The sequence below is a fragment of the Guillardia theta genome (assembly GCF_000315625.1).
Source record: "Guillardia theta CCMP2712 unplaced genomic scaffold GUITHscaffold_25, whole genome shotgun sequence".
In the NCBI taxonomy this organism is placed as follows: Eukaryota; class Cryptophyceae; order Pyrenomonadales; family Geminigeraceae; genus Guillardia; species Guillardia theta.
The window spans coordinates 320,019-341,850 of NW_005434649.1; the positions used below are offsets into that span (position 1 = coordinate 320,019).

At 51.7% G+C, this 21,832-nt stretch overlaps 9 protein-coding genes across 9 annotated transcripts; 3 read left to right on the plus strand and 6 right to left on the minus strand.

Annotated features, from left to right (window-relative positions):
- Positions 1-143: 143 nt before the first annotated feature.
- On the minus strand, positions 144-957 carry GUITHDRAFT_106584 (hypothetical protein; the record flags this gene model as incomplete). The annotated part of the gene is made up of 3 exons (XM_005834520.1): positions 144-216; positions 281-319; positions 371-957. 3 exons carry the CDS (start codon positions 955-957, stop codon positions 144-146), a joined length of 699 nt encoding a protein of 232 aa, XP_005834577.1.
- A 1,025-nt stretch (positions 958-1,982) lies between these two features.
- GUITHDRAFT_152033 (hypothetical protein) lies at positions 1,983-2,749 on the plus strand. The gene has a single exon (XM_005834521.1). The coding sequence runs from the start codon at positions 2,183-2,185 to the stop codon at positions 2,648-2,650; it is 468 nt and encodes a 155-aa protein (XP_005834578.1). The 5' UTR covers positions 1,983-2,182; the 3' UTR covers positions 2,651-2,749.
- Positions 2,750-2,961: 212 nt separating this feature from the next.
- On the minus strand, positions 2,962-3,489 carry GUITHDRAFT_106586 (hypothetical protein; the record flags this gene model as incomplete). The annotated part of the gene is made up of 1 exon (XM_005834522.1): positions 2,962-3,489. One exon carries the CDS (start codon positions 3,487-3,489, stop codon positions 2,962-2,964), a length of 528 nt encoding a protein of 175 aa, XP_005834579.1.
- A 1,174-nt stretch (positions 3,490-4,663) lies between these two features.
- Positions 4,664-5,193, minus strand: GUITHDRAFT_152034 (hypothetical protein). The gene has a single exon (XM_005834523.1). The coding sequence runs from the start codon at positions 5,187-5,189 to the stop codon at positions 4,947-4,949; it is 243 nt and encodes an 80-aa protein (XP_005834580.1). The 5' UTR covers positions 5,190-5,193; the 3' UTR covers positions 4,664-4,946.
- A 104-nt stretch (positions 5,194-5,297) lies between these two features.
- Positions 5,298-10,352, minus strand: GUITHDRAFT_86293 (hypothetical protein; the record flags this gene model as incomplete). The annotated part of the gene is made up of 9 exons (XM_005834524.1): positions 5,298-7,277; positions 7,389-7,920; positions 8,134-8,357; positions 8,538-8,889; positions 8,944-9,372; positions 9,511-9,665; positions 9,711-9,873; positions 9,935-10,077; positions 10,167-10,352. Coding segments are annotated over 9 exons (4,164 nt in total), but the record flags the coding sequence as incomplete, so codon positions are not given.
- Positions 10,353-12,633: 2,281 nt separating this feature from the next.
- On the plus strand, positions 12,634-15,253 carry GUITHDRAFT_137374 (hypothetical protein; the record flags this gene model as incomplete). Its single annotated transcript, XM_005834525.1, has 10 exons — positions 12,634-13,331; positions 13,423-13,480; positions 13,526-13,582; positions 13,739-13,912; positions 13,975-14,032; positions 14,190-14,329; positions 14,475-14,597; positions 14,813-14,869; positions 14,930-15,004; positions 15,104-15,253. 10 exons carry the CDS (start codon positions 12,634-12,636, stop codon positions 15,251-15,253), a joined length of 1,590 nt encoding a protein of 529 aa, XP_005834582.1.
- Positions 15,254-16,312: 1,059 nt separating this feature from the next.
- GUITHDRAFT_106590 (hypothetical protein) lies at positions 16,313-16,852 on the plus strand (the record flags this gene model as incomplete). The annotated part of the gene is made up of 1 exon (XM_005834526.1): positions 16,313-16,852. One exon carries the CDS (start codon positions 16,313-16,315, stop codon positions 16,850-16,852), a length of 540 nt encoding a protein of 179 aa, XP_005834583.1.
- Positions 16,853-17,055: 203 nt separating this feature from the next.
- GUITHDRAFT_137375 (hypothetical protein) lies at positions 17,056-18,264 on the minus strand (the record flags this gene model as incomplete). The annotated part of the gene is made up of 1 exon (XM_005834527.1): positions 17,056-18,264. One exon carries the CDS (start codon positions 18,262-18,264, stop codon positions 17,056-17,058), a length of 1,209 nt encoding a protein of 402 aa, XP_005834584.1.
- Positions 18,265-19,360: 1,096 nt separating this feature from the next.
- GUITHDRAFT_152035 (hypothetical protein) lies at positions 19,361-20,853 on the minus strand. Its single transcript, XM_005834528.1, has 11 exons — positions 20,831-20,853; positions 20,753-20,774; positions 20,666-20,686; positions 20,501-20,612; positions 20,302-20,448; positions 20,192-20,249; positions 20,047-20,145; positions 19,937-19,998; positions 19,712-19,830; positions 19,582-19,657; positions 19,361-19,525 (listed from the first exon to the last, which is right to left on the minus strand). The coding sequence occupies exons 2-11, from the start codon at positions 20,767-20,769 to the stop codon at positions 19,472-19,474; spliced, it is 765 nt and encodes a 254-aa protein (XP_005834585.1). The 5' UTR covers positions 20,770-20,774; positions 20,831-20,853; the 3' UTR covers positions 19,361-19,471.
- Positions 20,854-21,832: the final 979 nt, after the last annotated feature.

The following is a 21,832-nucleotide window of genomic DNA, read 5'->3' on the forward strand; positions in this document are numbered from 1 at the left end:
AACCCCTCCACTTCGGTCCTGTTGCTGCAGAGGGATTGGAGGAGCCAGCAATGGACGATAGTTCTGACAGGGGAAATGGGGGTTTGACCTGAGAGCTAGATCAATGCAGTACATGCAGGTGTGGATTTCGAAGTTGTTGAGGCTTACTTGCAGAGGTCGTACACGTCGAAGTTCGTGCTCATGGAAAACCTTCCATCCTTGCAAAAGAGCAAGAGCCTAGTGCACAATAAATCAGCGAGTAAGATCTCGAAGGTCCCTCCTCTCGAACTCCATAACTTACCCTGCAAACAAAATTGCAAGTGGAATGATGATATACTTCCTGCATGGAAGTTTCAGGATGTCAAGTCAACGTGCCTGTAAGTAGCCGTACATCATAGACACTGGCCCCAGGCTTGCCTTAGCAAGTCGTTTTTCTGCTGAAGTCAGACCTCTTCCTGTAAAATTGCCTTGAACTGTTTCAACCATTCCGCCATCGTCCTCTTCACAAACGTCCCTCATTGCCATCTCCTCGCCTGGCAAGATTGAAGATCTCTCCATCAATGATCTGACATACACAGCACTATCATACGGGTAGTTACTGCTCTTGAGTGTTGTGGATATGCCTTTCCCCTGACTTTCCTCATGATTTCTCCTGCTGTTGTTGTGCGATTCGAATTTTTCCTCAACACCAAACTTGACGCTTGGAGATCGCTGGTTCACTTGATTTCCCTCTGTCACGCTCCTTGCATCCTCATCAATTTTTTGCCAGATCCATCGTCCTTTCACCTTCCTTTTCTCATGCCGTGGTGCTTCGAACTGCACTCGTTCCGACAAGCTCTCATTTCTCGGCATGGAAGAATCGACGTCAGAATCATTTTCGCCATCGTCCACTGCGTTCAGCATTATCTTAGCCAACCTCGCTGCTGTCTCATGCTCCATCCTCACCCTCACTCGCTTTTCTGTGCCCGCCTTGCTCATTTCCTGACTCTCCTACATACTAGCAGTTACAAACGGTTATGGTTATGTGGGCAGGGCCCGGGCCCGGCTTGGCAAGTTGAGCTGCCAAAGCCCGGCTCAGTGCCGGTCCTCCGGCCGCTCGCGACGGGCACGATTTGTAGCCAACATACTGAAAGATCTATTGACTAGCAAGTTATACTTAATCGAGGTATTCGGTACAAATTTGACTTTTTTGTGTTGTGCATGTAGTGCTCGGAGCTCGTAGGGTTAAAGTTCTTTTTAGCGTTCTGCTGTGACGAAAATGACCCATGGTCATGCACAGCTGTACCCACCCCCACTGAAATATATCTATCACACCCCTTCTCGATGTATAGTACAGTTTTACTACACAGTGTCGAAGCACCCCTCGGATTAGTGCCGATACCCCCTCAGACATATTTCAGCCCGGTCTCAACAGGGGGTCGGTAGCTCATGATGAGTTTTGATGGTTTTATAATTGTTTATCAGAGCTTTTTAAAAGTATGACATCACCCACCTTTCGGACAAAGAGGTCGATATCACCCCTACCCCCTTCCTTCAGCTCAAGGCCACACCTGCAGCCGAACCTCCCAATTCAACCTCCAAGGTGGGTTCAATACCCCAGAAAAATCCTACAAATAGAGGGGTGAACATCAGTCAAGAGTACCCATCCACCCCTTCAGCTCAACTTGTGAGCACCCACCCATGGATTGTAACAACAACACCCACCTGGCAACACAAACTACCACAAAGGCCTTTTCTTTCAGCAAAAACCTTTTGTTCAGCGGTGCGATCGTACACCACCCCCTTTTTTAGGGGAAATATACGGGTGGTCCTGTTTAGTCCTTGCCTTTCCGCCCCCTCAAAATCGAGCATCGCGAAAACTCTCAAATGTTCGCGTGTCTTCACTGAAATATTCAGAAACATCATCCAGAATTTTCAAATATTTAAAAAGAACTTCAAAATTGAAACCCCAAATTGCCATTTATAAGAACCAAGTACGTCAGATTCGCTAGTACGTAAACGAGGGCAACTACACTCCAACAAGTGGCCAAGGAGAGCGTTGTGCAGAAAGAAAGAGAGGACAGCTCAAGCAAGCATAGAAATAAGAGAGAGCAAGAGCAGAAGCAAGAGCAGAAGCAAGAACAAATAGCCAAAAACAAGTTTGAAGACTCCGGAAGGACTGAACGCGAGCAAGCCGAGATTGGCTGAGGGCAAGTGAACCAAGATGAAGCAGTCTTGCGATACCAACCTACTCAGTCCATGCTCATCACACAAGCTGTGTGTCGCAGAGCTGTTCTTCTTCGAGGAGCTCAGCAGGACTTGTGGAGTCGACGTGGCTTCTTCGTGGTTAAAATCCGTCTCGATTTCACCAACTCGATCGCAAACGTCTTCCGTTGAACCAGGCAGCTCACCAGTTTCGCCAAGGCAGAGACCAAGCTCGGTTGAGCTACAAAAGGCAGCAAAGGGGACCAGAAACAAGAAAGGCTTGTCCTTGAACTGCGTGCCGACAGCCATTAGCCTACCAACCACACCTAAGTCGTTTTTTGATTCTATGGAGCCTACTGACTGTCTGCTTCAAGCGATACTCAAAAAGAAGGAAATGCAGAAGTTTCAGACCAAGCTCGGATCAAAAGCTGGATTACTTTACACGTCAGAGGCCAATTTGGTTCTGGACGATGCAATCGAATGTTGAAAGAGTGTGCAAATTTCATAGTAGGAAACATGTATCATAGGCTGCAAGTCAATCGGGCATTGAATTTTTGTTCAAAGATAATGAATCCGTTCAAAAATCAATGAAATGCTTGATACGTATGACTATTTCATAATCCGCATCGTCTGTTGGTTTTGCGCTTCCGAACTGGTATCATCAAGTATGTTATGTTCGTGTAATATGCACGGGTGGCAAGTTGCGAGGAGAAGACATGCCCAAGTTTAAGGCAAGTCAACAATCTTGTTACAATTTTTATTTATCGTAGTATGTGTCTTTATCAGCTCTAGTCCATCCTAGGTAATGCACTTATCGAGGACGTTGCACGCTTCCGATGTGAACAGTAACCCAAGGAAGCACTTGCTGTCGTCAGATTCCATAAGCTCACGGCTCGTAATCCCACTTTGAGAATTTGTGCACTTCTGTTCTATCAAAGACTTGTAAATGGATTTCAAGTCCATGACGGAATCTTCGGACCTTATTGACTGAGGGGAGGGCGGTTGAATCTGAAGATCCACGCTAGTTGACCGCGTTCGGAGCCCACAATTTCTCATGTTGATGTGAGACACACTTGTGGCGTTCTCAAGGCACATCAACGATCTTCTCCTCTCCTTGTCTCGACATATTTGACCTGATGATGCCTTGCTAGATCGTATGTTTCGTAAGAGCCACTCGTTCGCCTTCGATTCCCCGCAACTCGCACGCAGCTCTTGGTAGAAATAGAGATGTGCTGTGCTCGAATCCGACGATGATCTTTGATCCCGTGAATGCTGTGCCCTAGGCTCAGCTGATAATGCAGTTTGGTCGGGATTGCCTCCGGCCATTTTCGCCTTTCTGTTCAAGACAAGAAAATTTCGTTTACGTATGAATAAAATCACAATGTGTAGTGTCGATCGATATCGAAAACTTTCTTCCTGCTTCAATTTTGAGTGCTGAATTGTAGTCTCTTCTGCTGGTTTCCTCCCTTTACACCCGACCCGTATTTATTGCCTCGCCCCCAAATCCTGCTAACTGCCTTCTCCTAAGCGATCGAACGGACATGACTCCTCTTTGATGACAAAATATCCGATCCCTAAACGCATCGATCCCGAAAGATCTCGTAGGTAACACTCCTTTTCGAGGACGACGCCCGGTTTAGATTGTCAGCACCTTCTTTTACTACACAATGCTGACCAGGTGAACTCATTTATCCCGTCTCCGGCGTCATCATTCTTGTTACTACACTCCGTGCCACCTCGTGACAGATGTCAGTAGGCTGAAGCTGAGCCAGCCGACTCCGGAGTCCGGCGAGTACCGTCAGACCGTTCGATGGTCCGAGTCTGGCCCGGGCAGGGCCGCCGCGGCCCGGGGCATGGTAACCTTACTTAAGTTACCTTCAAGTTGGACCGCCCAGGCCGGCCCCGGGCCCCGGGCCGGGGCCCGCAGGCACTGGCACTGACTCCGACTCGGCGTGATCACTCAGGCTCAGGCTCCCGCGGCCCGGGCCCGGGCGGGGGGGGGCCCGGGTGGGGGGGGGCCGGGGGCGGCCGCCCACCCCCACCCCCCCGGTGACTGGCAGTCTCGCAGTCGCCGGCAAGCGGGGGCGGCCTCTCTACTCAGTGAGGCTCCGAGTCTCAGGCTGATCATCGGATCAAGTTGTCACCGTCACCTGCCAAGTTACTGATTTTCAAACTCCGTTTGAATCATGAACTTAAGTTTGCCACCGGAGTAAAGCCTGTACCGTGCGGCCCGCCGCTGCATCATCATCGGCGAGTCAATCCACTGCCACGGATGATCTTTGCATTGAAGATCAGGCGGCAGTTGACTGTAGTACTGAATTGGCTTCGGAAGTTCCGGCGAACTGGAAGGAACTTGAAACTGAAACTGGCGGCAACCATGATCCGAAGTCTCAGGATGCTAAGTCAGATACTAGAATCAGAGGCCGCTACATCAGAGCACTGATCAAGGATGAGATGATCTGCGGGTCAGCCGCCCGCTGGGATTGATGGGTTCGGATTTGAACATGATTGCTTTACTGCTACTATCACATAGACATTGCTTGTATTTTTTTTTTGATTTTCAAGTTGGGCAGTGAGGAAACTGAAATGCTGAGATGCGGCGCGGCGGAAAAACTTTGAACCCCTGGCTAACAAGCCTTCAAGTTGAGTTGCACGTTGAAGCCTGACAAGGCCAGGAGGGAGAAAAATGAGAGGGAGAGAGAGACTGAAGAGTTGAGGAGGAGAAGTCTGAAAGGTAGGACCGAGACCCTGACTAGGCTGGCGTGCTCGGACCGAGACCCCGACTAGCTCGCGTGCTCAGGATAGGGGCTCAGGGGAGACTCTTCCTGATGATGATGCGACGCTGCCTGCATCGCGAACCTGCGAGCTTGAAAGTGCCACCTGCGGTAGATCCGGTTGAAGACCAGGACGCTCAGCTCCTTGGCGTTGGGCACCAGGTCGTGACTTTCCTTCTCTGTGTCTTCAGCATTTTCAAGCTGGTCCATCAGCACTCCGATGACGATGTTGAGCAAGATGAAGCCAGACATGGAGTAGAAGAGGTAGAAATAGATGGAGGAGATCGCCGGGGCTGCAGCGTTGTACGGGCCGCAGCTGGAGACGCAAGCCACGTAGCCCGAGGAGGAGGACTGCCCGGGGGTGGAGCAATTCATCAGTCCCATCTCCTCGAGGAAGCTTGCCTCCGAGTCCGTGAGGCACATAGGGAGCGCCAGCTGAGCAAGGTTCATCCAGTTCTCAGTGTCCTCCCCGTACAGGGTCATGGACTCGTTCCTCTTGAGAAGCGCGTTGGCGGCGATGTACATGGCGGCGTCTGAGGAGTGCTGCGAGAAATGCGTCAAGTTCGCGCTCGCGTGCAGCTTCCACCCTGCCGAGGGATCGTAACCGAACTTGGACACGTACAGGTCCCACACGTCCTGCGGCACGGGCGTCCTTGCTGGGGCAGCGAGCCCGAAGATGGGCAGGAGCGCCCCCCAGTTGTCCCCACTGGCAGTCCTGAAGAGAGTCAGGAGGGCCATGCCGACCCCCTGGAAGTGCGCGTGCCTCTCCAGCAGGTAGTCGGGGTCGGTGAACATGCACCGGATCCCCAGGTTGTCCGGCTGCCCCTCGTCCCCTGAGACGCACATGCTGCCGAAGAGGTTCACGCCGAGCACGCCGAAGATGAAGAAGAGGAGGCAGAGGCCTCCCACGAGGTTGCCGATGGCTGGCAGCGAGCTCCCTAGCGTCGCCACGATGGCCTGCAGGCCCTTGAGAGTCTTGAAGATGCGGAAGGCGCGGAGGATGCGGAAGATACGGAAGATCCTGAGAATTCTGAGGATGGTGGGGTTGAATCCGAGAGCCGCACCGGCGTTGTCAATCATGATGCCGATGAAGCTCGTCATCACGATGAAGAAGTCGAACTTGTTCCAGTTGCCCCTGAAGTATCTCTTGGGGTGGAACGCAAGTATCTTGAGCACGCACTCCCCGCCGAAGATGAACGTGAAGAAGAAATTGCAGACCTTCTGGAATCGGTTCTGCCAGTCGCTGGGCTTGAAGCTCTCGAACGACATGGTGAGCACGTTGGTGATGATGAAGAAGGCGATGAAGAGATCGAACTTGGAGTGGCTGATCACTCTGAACGCCTTCAGCCGGATCCCCGACGTAGGGTCGTCGAACACCTCGGGGAGCTTCAGGACAATCTTTGTCGGCTCCGCAGCGGTCTTGGTGTAGTCCTCCATGGAAGCGAAGTAGCAGTCTACAAACACGCCCACCACCATGTTTACTATCACAGCACCGGCCACCAGCAGGGAGACGATGTAGAAGATCGACGCCATGAAGAGCTGGTTGTTCTCCTCAGGCCCCGTGATCTTGCTCGTGGTGTCGGCGCCTGACCAGAAGTGGTTCGGCCAGTTGTCCTGGCTTGCCAGCATCAGCTGCGTCAGGATCGCGCTCCCCAGGTTGTCAAAGTTGAAGCTGTAGTGCGTCCACTGCCGCGCATTCCCATCCGAGTCCAACCCCACGCACTCCATCATCGTCCACACCGTCGGGTCGCTACACCAGACGATCTTCCCTTCCAGCAGCTGCATCCCCAAGATTCCAAACACGATGCAGAACGCCACGCAGAGGATCCCAGTGTTCATGAGCGGCTTCACGGCGCTCGCCATTGTCATCACCAGCACCCGCAGCCCCTTGGCTCGCGACAAGATGCGCAGGGGGCGAAGGGCTCGGAAGATCCTGAAGATTCTGAAGATCTTAAGGGCCCCAAGGTTGACGTTGAGCCCGCTGAGGATGACGGTGAAGAGGACATCGATGTCGCTGGTGACAACAAGAAAGAAGTCAAGCCGATTCCATCCAGACTTGATGTAAGTTGGGAAGGAGAGCGCGACGATCTTGAAGATCATCTCCAGGGTGAAGGAGGCGTTTAGGATGTAGTTGGCGTTGTTGAGGAAGGCGGACATCACGCTCGTGTCAGAAATGTACGGGTTTTGAATCGCGAGGCAGATTGTGCTCATGAGGATACAGAGCAGGATGTACCTCTCGAAGTACTTGTTCACCATCACCGCCTTGCAGCCCTTGCGCACAATCGAGTTGGGAGGAAAGCAGAAGCAGGATTTCTTCTCCACCACCTCCACGGGCACTGGCTGCTGATGAATCTTCCTCTGCGTCTCCCTGTGTTGCAGGTGCACCTTGTTGATGGTGGTCGACTGAATGGTGATGCGAGCCTTGGCGAGCAGCTCCACGATCATGCTCACAAACTCATCGAAACTGATCCTGCCGGTCCCATCCGTGTCATACTTCTGCACCAGCTTCTTGAGGTCCCTCGGCTTGTTGCTGAAGTAGTTGATCCCCAGCATGACCAGCGCGTCGTTGAACTCGTACACGTCGATCTCCCCTGACCCATCCTTGTCGATCTCAGTGAACAGCTCTTCGATCCTCGATCCCAGCTCCCCCTCCTCCAGATGCCCCAGCTTCTCCATCAGCTGCTTCTGCATGAGCTCCTCATTCTGCTCTATCGCCTGCGCCTTCAGCTCTCCGAACTTCTGGATCAGAATGGCTACAAACAGGTTGAACAGAATCCAGTTCCCGAAAACAATCAGGCTGTAGAACCAGAATCCGCTCGCTGCCCCCGCGTTTGCGACTGCTGTGTACATGTCATCGTTCCAGTTGGCGATGGTCATGACCTGGAACGAAGTCAAGAAGGCATGTCCTAGATCGTCGAAGTGGAATCGTGGCGAGGCAGAGACAATTTTAGGCACATTCAGGACTGGATCACCATCCACGGCGCTCCATATCATGCCCCTGCTATCGAGGCGCCCTCCCAGGGAACGGTTGACCACAGGGTCGATGTCGCCAAACTCAACGTAGACGTGCCATGGCGTCTGCGAGTGGTTGATGAAGTCGAACGCCTTGATAATCCCATGGCGTGGCTCCCCGCCATTCATGTCCCACGGGAACTGGACGTAGACCGCGGAGCCTCGCTGCAGGTCTACGTTGGACAGCAGGTCGATCATCTTCCCGCCCAGCACATTCATCCCCAGGATCGTGTAGATGAGGAGCATCATCAGGATCAGACCGATGAGCGCGCTGACGGACTTCATCACGGATCCGAGGATGCGAATCTGTTTCTGCAGGTCTGGCATGGCCCGTAGAAACTTAGTCAGACGCACCAGCCTGAAGGCCCTCAGCACGGATGTAGCCCCGTTCCCGTCGCAGTTGTAGTACTGCAGTGGGTTCATGCTGAGAACGCCCGTCAGGTTCAGGACCTTGGGGACGATCAGGGAACTTCGAATCTGTGGAGTGAGAGTGTCCGGCGAGACCTGCACCACGTCCGACAGGTCTACCTGCTGCCCCAGCATGCTCGGGGTCGGCTTCTCAGTGAAGCAGATGTACATGCTAATCACAGACGGCAGCTCGACAACGCTCGCCATAACAATCACAAAATCGAAGATGTTGAGGCCGGACTGGAAGTACTTGAGGAAGGGAAATCGAAAGGTGGTGCCCAGCCCTATCATCTTGATCAACATCTCCCCAACGAAACAAGCGGTGAAGATAAGATTCATGATTTGCAGAGAAGCGTGAAATCCTGGGCACCAATCTTGTTCGTACGTGCAGATCCCTCCAGTCGCCATGCACACGGTGTTGACTGTAATCACTCCAAGAATGAAGTTTGTCAACGCAGGAGACTTGGCAAGGAGTCTGAGCTTGAACTTCAACCAAGACAGCCCTGTCTTCTTGGGTGTTTTTTGGTTCAGGCTGAGATTCACTGACCCACCGTTCCGCATTCTTGCTTCAATGTCATCCCAAGACATACTCGTGAACCGTTCACGAGCGTTCAACGGGGAGTGTACGGACGACTCTGGAGCAACCTTTGCAGATTTGCCTTCTGCAGGGTTCGCAATGAATTCCTCGACCACCTTCTCTACCTTCACTTCGCTGCTCTTGTTCTTGTACTCCTCCGTCAGCTGCGAATACCTCATCGCAATCACCACCAGGAAGAGCTGGACCGCAAAAAAAGGGCCGAGAGAAACCAGGAGAACAAAGTACAGGAAGTTCCAGAAGCCAACAGTGTCTTGGATCTGATAGCAGATGTCCGTCCACCCCTCCAAGGTCATCACCTGGAAGATAGTTGTGATCGCACCGCCGATCGAGTCGAAGTTGATGGCGCCTCGCCCCGGGTTCTCCCCCAGGAGCAAGCATTCTTGTCCAACGGAGCATTGAAACATCCCCCCGCTGTGACTGCCCGACGTTACGTCCATCCCTTTCGACGCCCAGAAATAAACCCACTCGTCGGTGTCACGAGGCCCCAGCCAGCAGCTCGACCCGTCCCCCGACACCACCCCCGTGTCGATGTCGAAACACACCCCTCGCATCAACCCTGTTGGTAGTCTCACGTCAGACGCGGACACAAAAGTTTCCTCCTCCCTCCGCAAGCAAGCTGAATTACCGCTGAACAGTTGAACTCCGAGGATGCCGAAAACAAAGAATATAAAAAGGCAGACGCCAATGACGTTCCCCAGGGCTGGCAGGCACTGCAACAGGGGTTACAACGGCAACAAGAGCAGCCGAGCCTTCACCTGCAGCAGGAGCACCACCAAAAACTTGAGCTCAGGGAACTTGTTTACAGCTCGCAAGGGCCGCAGAACGCGCAGTGAACGCAGTGCACTTAGATTTCCTGAGCCCTGTCCTCCACTGGGAATAAAATCCAGAATACCTATTATTACAACCACAAAATCCAACCTTTGTGAGCAACCAGTAAGATATCTCATCACAGACATTGCAGCAGACGAGGCTCACTCACCAGTTCCAAAGCTCCGCCAGGTAGGTCTTTGACCCCCAGAACAGGCCCAGAGCTATGATCTTTGCAACGCACTCGAGAACAAAGAAGGCAGAGAAAAATTTTCCAATCAAGTCGAGGAAATCCCTTCCTGCAGGAGGCCAGGTCTTGCCCGTCCCCCACTTCCCACAATAACCATACGGCCTGACGGAGACGAGGAGCATGCCCTCATCGAGGGGACCTGTCAGCATGTCACCTTCCAGGTCCAGCAGCTCAACGAGAGTACGTCAAAAGGGTCAATCATGGCTAGCTGGACGGTGTTGAGAGCGATGACAAACAACACGATCCGATCCCACCACTTCCACTCTATCCCACGGATACACAGCTTCCTGAGTGGGTTTTGCAGGCTGAACAATCGTAATGATCTGGGAGATAAAATCATCTCAATAGAGGGTTCACCCACATTTGACTACCTCGGGGAGTATTTGCGGGGATCTGGCCATGCTCTAGATGCCTCTTGCTTCCGTTTCATCTCTCGGCGCTCGGAAAGGGCGACAGAAGCTGATTTCCGAGAAGACGTTGTGAATCCAGATCTGAATCGTTTCAGTCAGCAACTCACAAACCTCCGCCGGGACATGTTCACCTGATACTTGTCCTTGAAGCTTGAGATGCACTTCTCTGAAAATCTGCACTGAAATGCCCATTTGGCACTGCTTTTGAGTAACATGCAAACTGCTCTTCGGATTCCGTGGACAGGATGGTATCCTGCCTTGACGGAATGGACTCGCTGGGTGCTTCAAAGTCGTCAGGGTGTACTTGCCCCTCTGCATACTTGTCAGGTTGACTTCGACAAGGAGCGCAGAGATGTCACCTGACATTTGTTATGGTTTCACGATGAATTGGGGTTCACACTTGAAAGACGTTGTGTATTGAGGTAAAATGCTGGCATCAGGGATTTCCAGCGTTGAAGTACAGGATGTAGAATTCAGTAGGATAGCGCCTGTTTGTTCGAGGTAGAAGGCAAGGGAGGATGGCCTAAACCAGGAGGTGTATCAAACCCCACCAAAGTGAGAAGACCTTATCTCAAGGAGGAGGAATGGGGGAGATTGTTTCTGGTGAGATGCAGCGGAGAAGATGAGAGAAGATAAGGCGTGGCGAGCAGGATGAGGAGGAAGGAGAGAGAATGAGGAGAAGGAGGAGGAGGTCTCAGCGAGGCAGGAAGCAGAGATTAGAGACGGTGCATGCCGTCGGTTGGCATGGACATGGGTGGCGTCGGGTCAACTCTGAGGCGAGCTGCTCACTAAAATCTGGGTACATTGTAGGGTGGGTCATAGTGAGAGGGGGTAGTCGGTGGATAGGGTAGTCAATAGGTGGGAAGGGGTACAGGAAAGTCATATAGTGTGGAGGAGACGGGGTGACCCGTCTTGAGTCGTGAGGGAGTCGAGGGGAGGGGTGGTGAAAAGTTGAAGGAGGCACGGGAGTACCGAGAGAAACCTTGAGAAGGTGATGGCTGTTATTGGAAAGAGGGGTACTGTGACTAAGGGGTGGTGGTAGTCACTTAGCTAGGGTAGGATAGGTAGTGGGCTAGAGGGGAAGGGGTGGTGTGGAGGAAGGATAATTAATGAAAATTGGCTCACTACTGGCTGAGGTCTACGGCCAGTGGGGATCAAAGGGGGTGGGTGGAGATAGTGGGTGGGGTTGGGTCGGTTGATCAAAATTGAGCTACTGCAGGGGGTAGGGTGACTTCCATTCCCCGAGAAGATTCCCCAACCACCTCCCCTGGAAAAGATAGGAATATAGGGGTACAGGATAACTACAGCGGGGACGGTATCTTGGAGTAGGGTAGTACATACTTCAACATCTATCAGAGGGGTGGGTACTGTACTGAGCATTTCAAGTTTGAGGTGGGGTACTGTTTTTTATCAGTTTTTTTCCTTTCCGATGTGTTCTCTAGTCGGTCAGACCAGGCCTGTGCAGGAACACAGGTGGGTAGGGTGATATCTGAGGGGTACTTAAGACCACAATTGAAAGTGAAAACAGGGGTAGTCCAACGCAACAAATGACCACCGGACTACCTCTGGTGGTGACGAAAAGGGCATCCACCACCGGCGTGTTTGCCTTCGAAAGGAGGGGTTCCTCTCCCTAGCGATGAGAAGCCTGGTTCCTATTTGACCCGCGGGCTTCTCCGGGGGTTGGGTGGGGTCGGGAGGGGTGGTAGCACAAAATGTACTTGCCGCCTTGAGTGATACTTTGGAAGGTATAAGCTCTGATTTTTAACTTAACTTTGAGTAAAGTCAAGTTCCGCTACCCAGTCAACTGAAGGAGTAGGGCCCCGCCGGCCGGGGGTACCTGGGGGTGGCCCAGTGGCCGGAGTTTTTTGGTCAAGGCAGCGGCTCGAGGCCCTCAAACTTTCGCTCAATTCTCTGGTACGGTCTAACATAACTGAGCTTTTAGTTATCTGATTTTCTCAATACCTGATCTGACTTAACTTTGAGTAAATATACTTGCCGTAGTGACTCCCTCGTACCGTCTGATTTTTAACTTAACTTTGGGTAAAGTTCACACACCGGGCCCTTGGTTGACAGTGCCAGGCAACTCGGGCCGGCCCGGGCCTGCCCTGTACGGCAACGTGTACTGAAAGAAACCTGCCTCAGAGCGGAGGGGGCCACCGTCATGGTGGAATGGAGATGAGGGGAGCGGTGGTGAGGACGAGAGGACAGAGCATGACGACCAGGTTGCTGGTCCTCCTGATCAGCGTTACCAACTGGCAACATGCTCTGCCTGACAGCCTCAACTGGCTCTATGAGGATGTCGGCCGATCAGAGGCATTTCGAGCAAAAGCAACTAGGTTGGGTACCTCTCCGTTCATCCTGGTCGAGAGGGACCCGGTACGCTACTCTAAGCCAGAAGAAGTGGAGAACAGGGTAGCTCAGATGATGGTAAAGAGGAACTTGCTCCGAGGGGGGTCAACAGCCGGCCCGATTATGCAAGGGCCACCCTGCAAGAGCAGCACCTACCGATCACCTCATTCGTCAGTTATGGGTGGGAAGCTCCAGCATCTCCGCGATCGATGCTTCATCATGGAAATCGGGAGCCAGAAACAAGATTTGCTGAGTGGTGTGCTAGCTTCAGATGGGAGTCGCTGCGATGTGAAGCAAGTTTCTCACAGCTCCGAGCCATCGGGGTTGAGTTTCCCGGAATCAACCGTCTGCGACGATGCGATGAAGACCCATGGTCAACGGAGTCAAAAGAATGTCCTGTCAACTCCTGCTACAAAGAAAATGACGAAGGGCTGCAAAGAGCAAGCGATCCCATCCTCAACAACGTGTAAGAAGGCAAAGATGGGCAAGAATGTTGTCACTTCGCAGATGTTAAAGTTGGTCAACTCTCAGCCTGATGGGAATGTGTTAAGCCAAAACAGGTACATACTTCTGATAACAGTACTATCTTTTAGCTGTGTTGTGCTCCTTGTTTCAACTTCGGTTTCCATCTTAAGACTTTTTGGGCAACAGGACAGAAATATTTGAAAGACCAGCCAAGAAGAGCAATTCAACCAGCAGAGACAGCGAGGTCTGCTGGTCCCGAGGATACTCCCACCTGCTGCTGCATCGACAGCATCATGGACATGTCCACGTGCAGAAGGGCTGCAGTCTTGGGTGCATGACTTGGAAGGTGTGTCATGGTGGTGGTGTCGAGAGGGGACTGCTGAGAAAGGCTCGTTTCGGCAGGAGGGGAATGCTATGTTCGAAGTTTCGAGATCAGGAAGCGGTAAATTCTGCAGTGTGGACTATTTAAGGGCCTCAGTCAGTTTGTTCTTCATCCTTGCAGCCCATGTGTATGGCGTACATGTGTGCATGTATAACTTGGTACCTCATCAGAATCATCTCCTTCGGAAGGCAGCCCATCAGATTCTGTCTCTCGTCCCACAGAGAAGTCAAGCTGTATCTGCTCACAACTCAGAAACTGGTCGGCAAATCAGCGTGCGATGCAGAGACAGAAGAGGTATGGATGAGAAGCGCTCTTTCTGCATGTGCGATGATTTGCGGTTTGACGCAAGTGTCCAGGCTCTCAGAGCTGAAGATCCAAATGATGTGTGGAATAGGGTTTCAATGGAATACTCAGGTTGCAATCCCTGGTCTTGCTAACCCTTGACACTACTCCAATGCTAGACTTTTATTTGGGAAAAACAATATGAGGAGTTGCTCAAGTTCAAAGCGAGATTCGGGCATTGTAAGAGCATGGAGGAGAGGGGAGAGATCTAAACAACCTTTGCAAACAGGCAACGTGCCCTACAAGGGGAAGCTGCGGCGGTTAGGGTGTTGGGTGTTCAACCAGGTGAAAGCCTCTGCTGCCGACCTTCACTGCCTGACGCCTCACGAAGCGAATCTTGCAGCGGAAGGGACTCCTTTCCTCAAGCAGGTGATGAGTTGGGGATGGTAGGGAATTCGACGAGCACTTCTCAAACGACAACAGGAAACGGCGTCTGGATGAAGCGGATTTCATGTGGCAGGTTTTCTAACTTTCAATTGTTCCCTTGGGGTGTGAACTGGCGCTTCAATAACAGGTTCGGGGGGCGGACAAACTGTGGCAGAAAAGGAACAAAGAGTTCGAGTGGGAAGCTCGGTTCCGTGAACTTTGCCTGTACCGTATGCATCATGGTACGTGCGACGTGCCGAGGAAATATGAGGTTCGTATACCTCAAACCCTCCTGCCAAGCCTGACAGGACCATTTTCCCTTGTTTGTTTCTCTCTCTCCACCAGGGCAACATCGGACGGCTCGGCTCGTGGGTGATTTCCTTGCGAGTGAAGCACAAGCAGAGGAGGCTGCAGCACACAAGAAAGCGACAGCTGGATGTTGTCTTGACAAGCCATCAAGGCAAAGCTGACTTTTGTTCCTGTCAGGCGATCGGATTTCGATGGCAGATGCGGAAATCGTCACCATGCCGTCGAGAAGTACATGTGAGAGCTTTGCGTGCATTCTGTATCAATATATCTAACTCCCTTTGCTTGTGACTGCAGCTGAAGCCAACGGACGTTTGGCCAGAGGGCCCAGGCATCTTTGCCGAACACTACTGCGGAAGTTCTAACGAGAAGGTTGATTTTACTTAAAAGGATTCTTGATGGATTAACGACAAGCACAATTATCAACTAAGAGCTGCGTGCACTCGAGGCCGCTTCCGATGAGCTCTGCAGCCTGTCGAGCACCAAGTTTGCATCTGCGGTGAACAGCAGCCCAAGAAGGTGAGGATCTTCTGCCCCCTCCATTTGCATCCTCTGGATCTCCTTGGCGCTAAGAAGATCGTCCTCGTGTTGATCATCTCTCGGCATCTCTTCCAAGAGTAAAGACCTGTAGATGGCGTTGTCTTCCAATCGGGAGGAACGAGGGGAAGGAGGACAAACGTCAAGCTCAACCCTTCGGCATTGATCTCGTCTCTCATAGAGACTGACGCGTTCAGGGCTGTGGAGCCAGAGCTTCGCCGTCTGTTCACCACAAGCTAATCGAAGCTCTTCATAAAGGTATAGAGCAGCTACACTTGACTTGTCCTGCTTTGTGCGCGGTGTTCTCTCCATCGTCTTTGTACGATGTTGTCCGTTGACAACAGACGTCGGTGCTTTGCACGCAATGAATGACGTACCACTTGCTCCGAGTTCTGAAGGTCAATCAAATCTCTCAAGCTCTGTCCAGACCTTCAGCTTGCTATCGTCGATTCAACCTCCAAGCCCTTCCTGCTTCCTCGCTGACTGCCTTACTGTTTCCCTCACCTTGTCTCTTTTACTACAGCTCCTGACTTCTTCATACATAATTTTAGCCAAAAGGTTTTTCGCAGCGACCCATTCGATACCGGTACAAGTAAGGTAAAAATACGGGTCCAGTGATTTTTGCAATGAGAAGGCAAAGTGCGTCTTTTCGGCTGCAATACCATATACAATGTTATTAGAGAATCGGCTAGAAAATACACGACCTTTCGTCACCCCTCCCGCTACCCATGTTTTTTACTGCTCAGGGGTCACGAGCCCCTGGAGCACCTTGCTTGCCAGTTAAACAGAGAGTATGGTGGGGGTACTACTGTCACCCCAACGTTTGTCTATCTAAATAGGGGTGAAAGGGCAAAAGGACCCCCACCTCAAGGATCATGATCAGCTTCGTGACTAGCTCAAGTCACGTGGGAGACACAAGGTTTAAAGATGCGAGGGACAGGAGCAGGGGAGTACTGGATTCAAGGGCAAGCAAGAAGAGGCTGAAGGGTGCGCAAGGGAACTACTCTAGGACTGGTGGTGAACGCATGATGCCTTTCTGAAATGCGTCATGCGTTGTTTGTGATGTCGCTGATGCGATGACTTGTTGAGATTGTTCACCTTTGAAGACAATCTAATCCAAAAATAGTTGAAGTACGAGGCATGATGTGTGGCTCAAAATTGGATTGCCAGTTAGATCACTTAGCCGCAAAGTGCAACAGAACTCCTTCGAAAGTAAGTGTTGCCGACCTATACCTGTTTGAGGAGCTCAAGTTGCAATGTGGTGACCAGAAGGCAAAAGAATGGTTTTACTCGTGCAGTGACAGGAGCATGGATTTGAGCACAGACTATGCCTCAGTGAAGTCGATCACAAGGGAACAATCCGTACAATCTGTAGCAAAAGAGCAGGTGGAAATCAGCCTGGATATAAGCATTGCCGAAGACCATGAAATGAAGCCTGACGATGACATGTGTTTCGATTCTCACGAGGACTTGTTTGCGAAGTTGAAATCGCACAGCTATTCGACATTACCCAACCTTACAAGCGATGATCAATACCATAGAAGCCGTTCGACTCCCAACCTCCGTCAGATCGGACGGCATGTAAACTACGATGACGTTGATTCAACTCAGTATCTCGGGCTCCTATTCACGTCTGAGGCAAACCTTGTGTTGGACAGACTTGAGAGCATCCACAATATGTAAAGGACAGAAGTACCACAGGAAATGGTTCTATCTCTATCTGGACTGGAGGGAGGAAGCCAGAGGACATGATTCTGTCTCTATCGGGAGCGAGGAAGCCACTCTGATGGAGGGGGGTCGATGGCAACCATCTACTCAAAACTTTATAGTGCAAGTGAAGGATATAGACAATGTGAATGGGCGGCTGCTGTTAAAGATTTATTACATTAATATCTCTGTTGTAAATGGTTTGAATACCTCAGAACCGTTGTCTCCTCTCTCACACGGGGCGAAGGGTGCAGGGTTGCGCTTCTGCTGCTCAGAAACAAGGAGTCTCTGCGAGAGAGCAGGGGAAGGGGGAGCGAGCGGCTCTGCGAACTTAGCACTCGCCCGTTCGTCTCCCTCCTCGTCATGTAGGGAGTCTTGAAGCCGTCTGCGTGTGGCTGCGAAGATCGGTTGCTACCGTACCAGCTGGTGGGTCTCAGGGAGCTGACGTCAGCTTTCTTGCGAGGCCTGTAGGTGTAGCGTCCTCTACGGCTGTAACCGATTTCGCGGCAAGCATTCTCAACGATCCCGTTGACGATCTCAGCAACGAGGAGCCTTGGGCTTAAGACCTCTGCCCGTGGATCATCCTGTAGCCTCGGGATGTCCTTCAACAAGAGAAGATGCGAGTACTTGTATTCGCCAAACTTGATCTCAGAAATGACGTGGTCGAAGAAGATCCGGCATCTGTCTCCTAGGATCTTGACAATGGTTCCCTGTCTGAATTCTTTCCTCATAATCTTCCCCTTGCTCTTGTTGAGCTTGTGACAAGGGTAGAACAAGTGCGGAGAGATTATGACCTTCTGACCGATCGCCATGGACTCCTTCTTCAGGAGGATCGAGTCCAGCATGGCTCTCATCTTCATTCCCAACTCTTCGGCTTTCTGCCTTCCGAGAATCCCCCGAATCCGTTTCTGTATGAGAGTTGCTGCATTCTTCAGCATTCTAGTCTGCTCACCGACAAATTTTCGATTGATGCAACTGCGCAGGAAGAAGATCTCGAGTGTCATCAAAGATTCTCTGTAGCTTATCAGTTTCCGCCTGATCAATTGCATCCGACAGAAAGCCTTGATGAAATTTATCGCATCCAACTGTTCCTCCGTTTCATCCACGTCCCAGGCCAACGCCCAGAAATCAGATTTTTGCGCTACGATGTTCTTCATTCTGACCAAGTGCTTCACCCAAAAGTCGTACCTTTCTATCAAGTCGTGTAGACTTGGCATTTCGCCGTACCCCACGGATTTCTTCATCATCGACTTCTTCTTCACATGAGATGCCTTCGAATATCTTGAGGAGATCAAAAGGTCGTCGGGAGACCACTTGCTATTCTGCGACCCAGACACGGCTCGGTCGTACCAGTTTCTCAACGTTTGACGTAAAACATTTGCAGACATGCGAAGAAACAAACTTTTGAACACAGCCTCTCTGCTCCTGACATCAAGGTGTTACGCATAGCACAGGAAGACGATGTCATTTTCAACTCAACACACCTGAAATGCAAGATGCGTATCCACCTGAGCAACAACTTCTGCGCAAGGTAGACTTCTTTCTCTGTAAGCTTCACTCTCAAGCTCAATATCACACTGATGGTACTTTTTTTTCTCATTTCGTTCGTTCAGTCAAGTTAAATTTCAATTACATGGACAGTGGAGCCTTTCATCAAACTTCTTGCGTTGAGTGATACCGTCTTGTTGCACGGAAGGGGGGTTGGTGATCTTCATCCATTCCCACTACCTTTGAAACAGAAATCAATCGAGTGAAAACACGTCATGGCAATCCTACTCTTCCTCTACAGTTTTCCTTTTTGACGCTGTTCACCTTGTCTCCTCCAGGCTCCCTTAACCTTTCCCATACACCTTGAAATCCTGACCCTGTCCTTCGTTTGCTCCTTGTTCTGATTTGAAATGAATACGTTTTGGGGTTCTGCCGACCGTCTCTTGTTCAACGTTCTGACCTTGATGTTCAGATCTCTATCTTGCCCCACTCGTCGATCTCTCCTTCCTCTTCCTCCTCTCCTCTCACTCCCACCTTTCCGCTACCCACCCTCCTCCCATCGTCCAGCTTGCCGAACATCAAACTTGGTACCACCCCCACTCCAAGTCACATAGCCAACCCCCCACCCTATATATCAGGACCAACAAGACTGTCAACTAGGGTACTTTATACTACCTGGGGTGCTCAAACGTTTGACAGCAAATCAACTTGACCTCACTTCGTTGTTCCGACGAGCCTCCCCCAACTGACGGACGCGAACTTCCGAGAACTGAACTGACCGTGACTTGATCATCGGCGGCCTGGGCGGACTCGACGGCCCTGAGTCCGGGCCCCCGAACGTCCCCACCGTGACGGCTGAGGCTGACTCGGTCGGACTGCGGCCTCGATCGGACTGGCCGGCGCCCTTGCATCGCTGTACTGTCCGACTCGGCGCGCGGCGTCAGATCCTTTACTCGTCGGATCATCTCGCGTCGAAGAACTCCGCGGCCCCGGGGCCCAAGTTCAAGTTGTTTTTAGTTCAATACTTCACACTGACATTCACTACGCCGACAGGTCATGGTAGGGGCTTGAAGGCGCCCCCGTGACGGTCACGCACTCTAGCGGCGCTCACAGCAGTTTGGCCTTGATGCATTCAGGATGAACGTAGTGAGCATCAACCACCTGCCAGTTGTCACTGTCGGCGTTTGCCATGCAACGGTCAAACGTTTCACACTCACGTTAAGCATGCGATCCTCTGGGTATCCGGCAGCAGCCTTGCACTCCTCAAAGAGCTTCGTGAGAGCTTCGATGTACCTGAGACAAGGAGAAGAGGTCAGCTGTCAAATGGTCAGAGCTCCTTGCACGTACTTCTTGTGGTACTCGTCGACCATCTTGTCGGTGATCTCCTGTCCGGGCGAAGGCTTTGGCACCTTTATGGGATCTCCGATGGCGAGGCAGAGCGGCACGGGATGAGGAAGAGGCGTTCCCTGCACCAATGCTATCAGCCAAGAATGGAGGAGGAGGAGGAGGAGGAGGAGGAGGAGGAGGAGGAGGAGGAGGAGGAGAGGCATAAGGAAGAGAAGGGAACTTCACCCGCCATCCCCAGCAGACAGGGATCGAGCATTTGAAGTTCTTCTGCAGCCACTTGCGAAACCCTAGCAGGAGGAAGTCAGAAGCTAGAGCATTCACTGGTCCATCGTAACCTCGGAGGAGAGACGTGTTTATATGGAACACGTTGGTGTTGTGGAAGCAGTATGTGGGCAGCAAGTCCGCCCCGTTCTGCAGCGCAAGCTTGACAAACCCTGGAACCACTCTCAACACGCAGCTGCAGGCAAGAAACAACGATACCTTTCCTCTCCTTGAGCACAACCGTGTCTTCATCGTTTCTGGCAAGGAGTACTTCGGCCTGGAGGACATTTCATCCCAGCTGCAAGATGCTCGCTGCGATTCGCACGCACCTCGCCCCCGACAACGATCCCCACGCTAGAGCCCTTGTTGAGGGTTCGCTTCAAGGCAGATCGAGAGACGTCGATGTGCCCAAAGATCATGAAAAGTTCTCTCACAAACGGAATGAAGTAGATGATTGAGGCTCCGGTAGAATGCACCTGCGGCCGCCTCCCTCAACAACCGATACGCATTCTGTCAGTTCAGATTCACCTTGTTGCGCAGGAAGGGAAAGCGGCGGTAAAGTGGATTCTTGTAGCTCGTGAACATCCAGGCAATCTGCCCAAGGGCGAAGATACCGTGCGGGTGCTGCCCTATAACGTATCTGTACGAGCACCATCAGCTATGCCCTAGAGCGCAAGGAGCTGCGGTTATCACTTGGTGTCGTCCAGCTTCAGGTCATCGGGGATCAGGATCCTGTAGTTGTAGTATTCCATGCCGAAGATATGTACGTCCAGCCCTCGGAACCAGGTCCATTCCATACTGCCTGACGCGGGATAGATCAAACCTCCGTCCTCCTCAAGAGCGTCACGTGCATGATACCAGTGATACGTGCTCGGCTAAAGTACACGTGAAGGGCATACGCGCCCAGCACAGGAACGCTGATCCATCGCGGGGTGACGTATGAGAAGACTCCAACCATGATCAGTCCCTGCCGCCATCGTCATTCAAAGCTCCGCCATGGCACAAGGAGGAAAGAATGACCTGCTGGAACATGATGAGGGATCCATACAACGCTACCACGACGTTCTTTGTCCATCTGAAGTGCTTCCAGATGTGTGTGCTGAACTACAAGGTCAGTTTGTGCCCAGTGGCAATGTTCAAGTGAGAATAGATGTCGGGGAACAACAGCTGTCGCACCTGTAGATTTTGGCTGCCCGGCCACTCCTCAGAGCCACCTTCTCTTCTACCAGCCACTCTCCTGTATCGCTATTTGATCCATCTGAGGACATTCTGACGACGATAAATCCTGAGTGCATTGTTATGATTCACTTGTGTGGGAAAGGCAGGTCTTCTTGCTCTGGTTCCGCTCCTATCCTTTTGCACGTACTTGCCCACCTCAAGTGGTAGTTCTCTTCTACTGGCACTCGTTGATATGTTTCATTCACTATCATTTATCCTCACTGGAAAACTTGACATTCCATTCCTCTGCTTCCTCCTCTTTCAAGAGCGCCCCTTGGTCAAGGAAGTCAACCTTCGTTCACTCGTATTTTCATCCTCCTGCAACCCCTGTCCTCTCGTCTCCTTCCACTCTCACTACCTCCTCTTCACATGCCCTCCCTTCCTCTGCCTTCCCCTTCACCCCCTTCTCTCCTTCTCTTCCCATCGCCGTCCATCTTTCGTTCGCTTCTCCTGTGATCCTGCCCGATGCTTTTGTGTGATGGCGTCTCTCCGTCCAGGCGGAAGATCTCCTCAAATTTTATAGGATATTGGTTTCCAGAACATAACCAACTTACAATTCCATAAACTATTAAGTTAAATTTATTGGGAAATATTTTTCAGTTAGACCTGTAATATATCTTTTCTTCCGATCTATTGATTTGG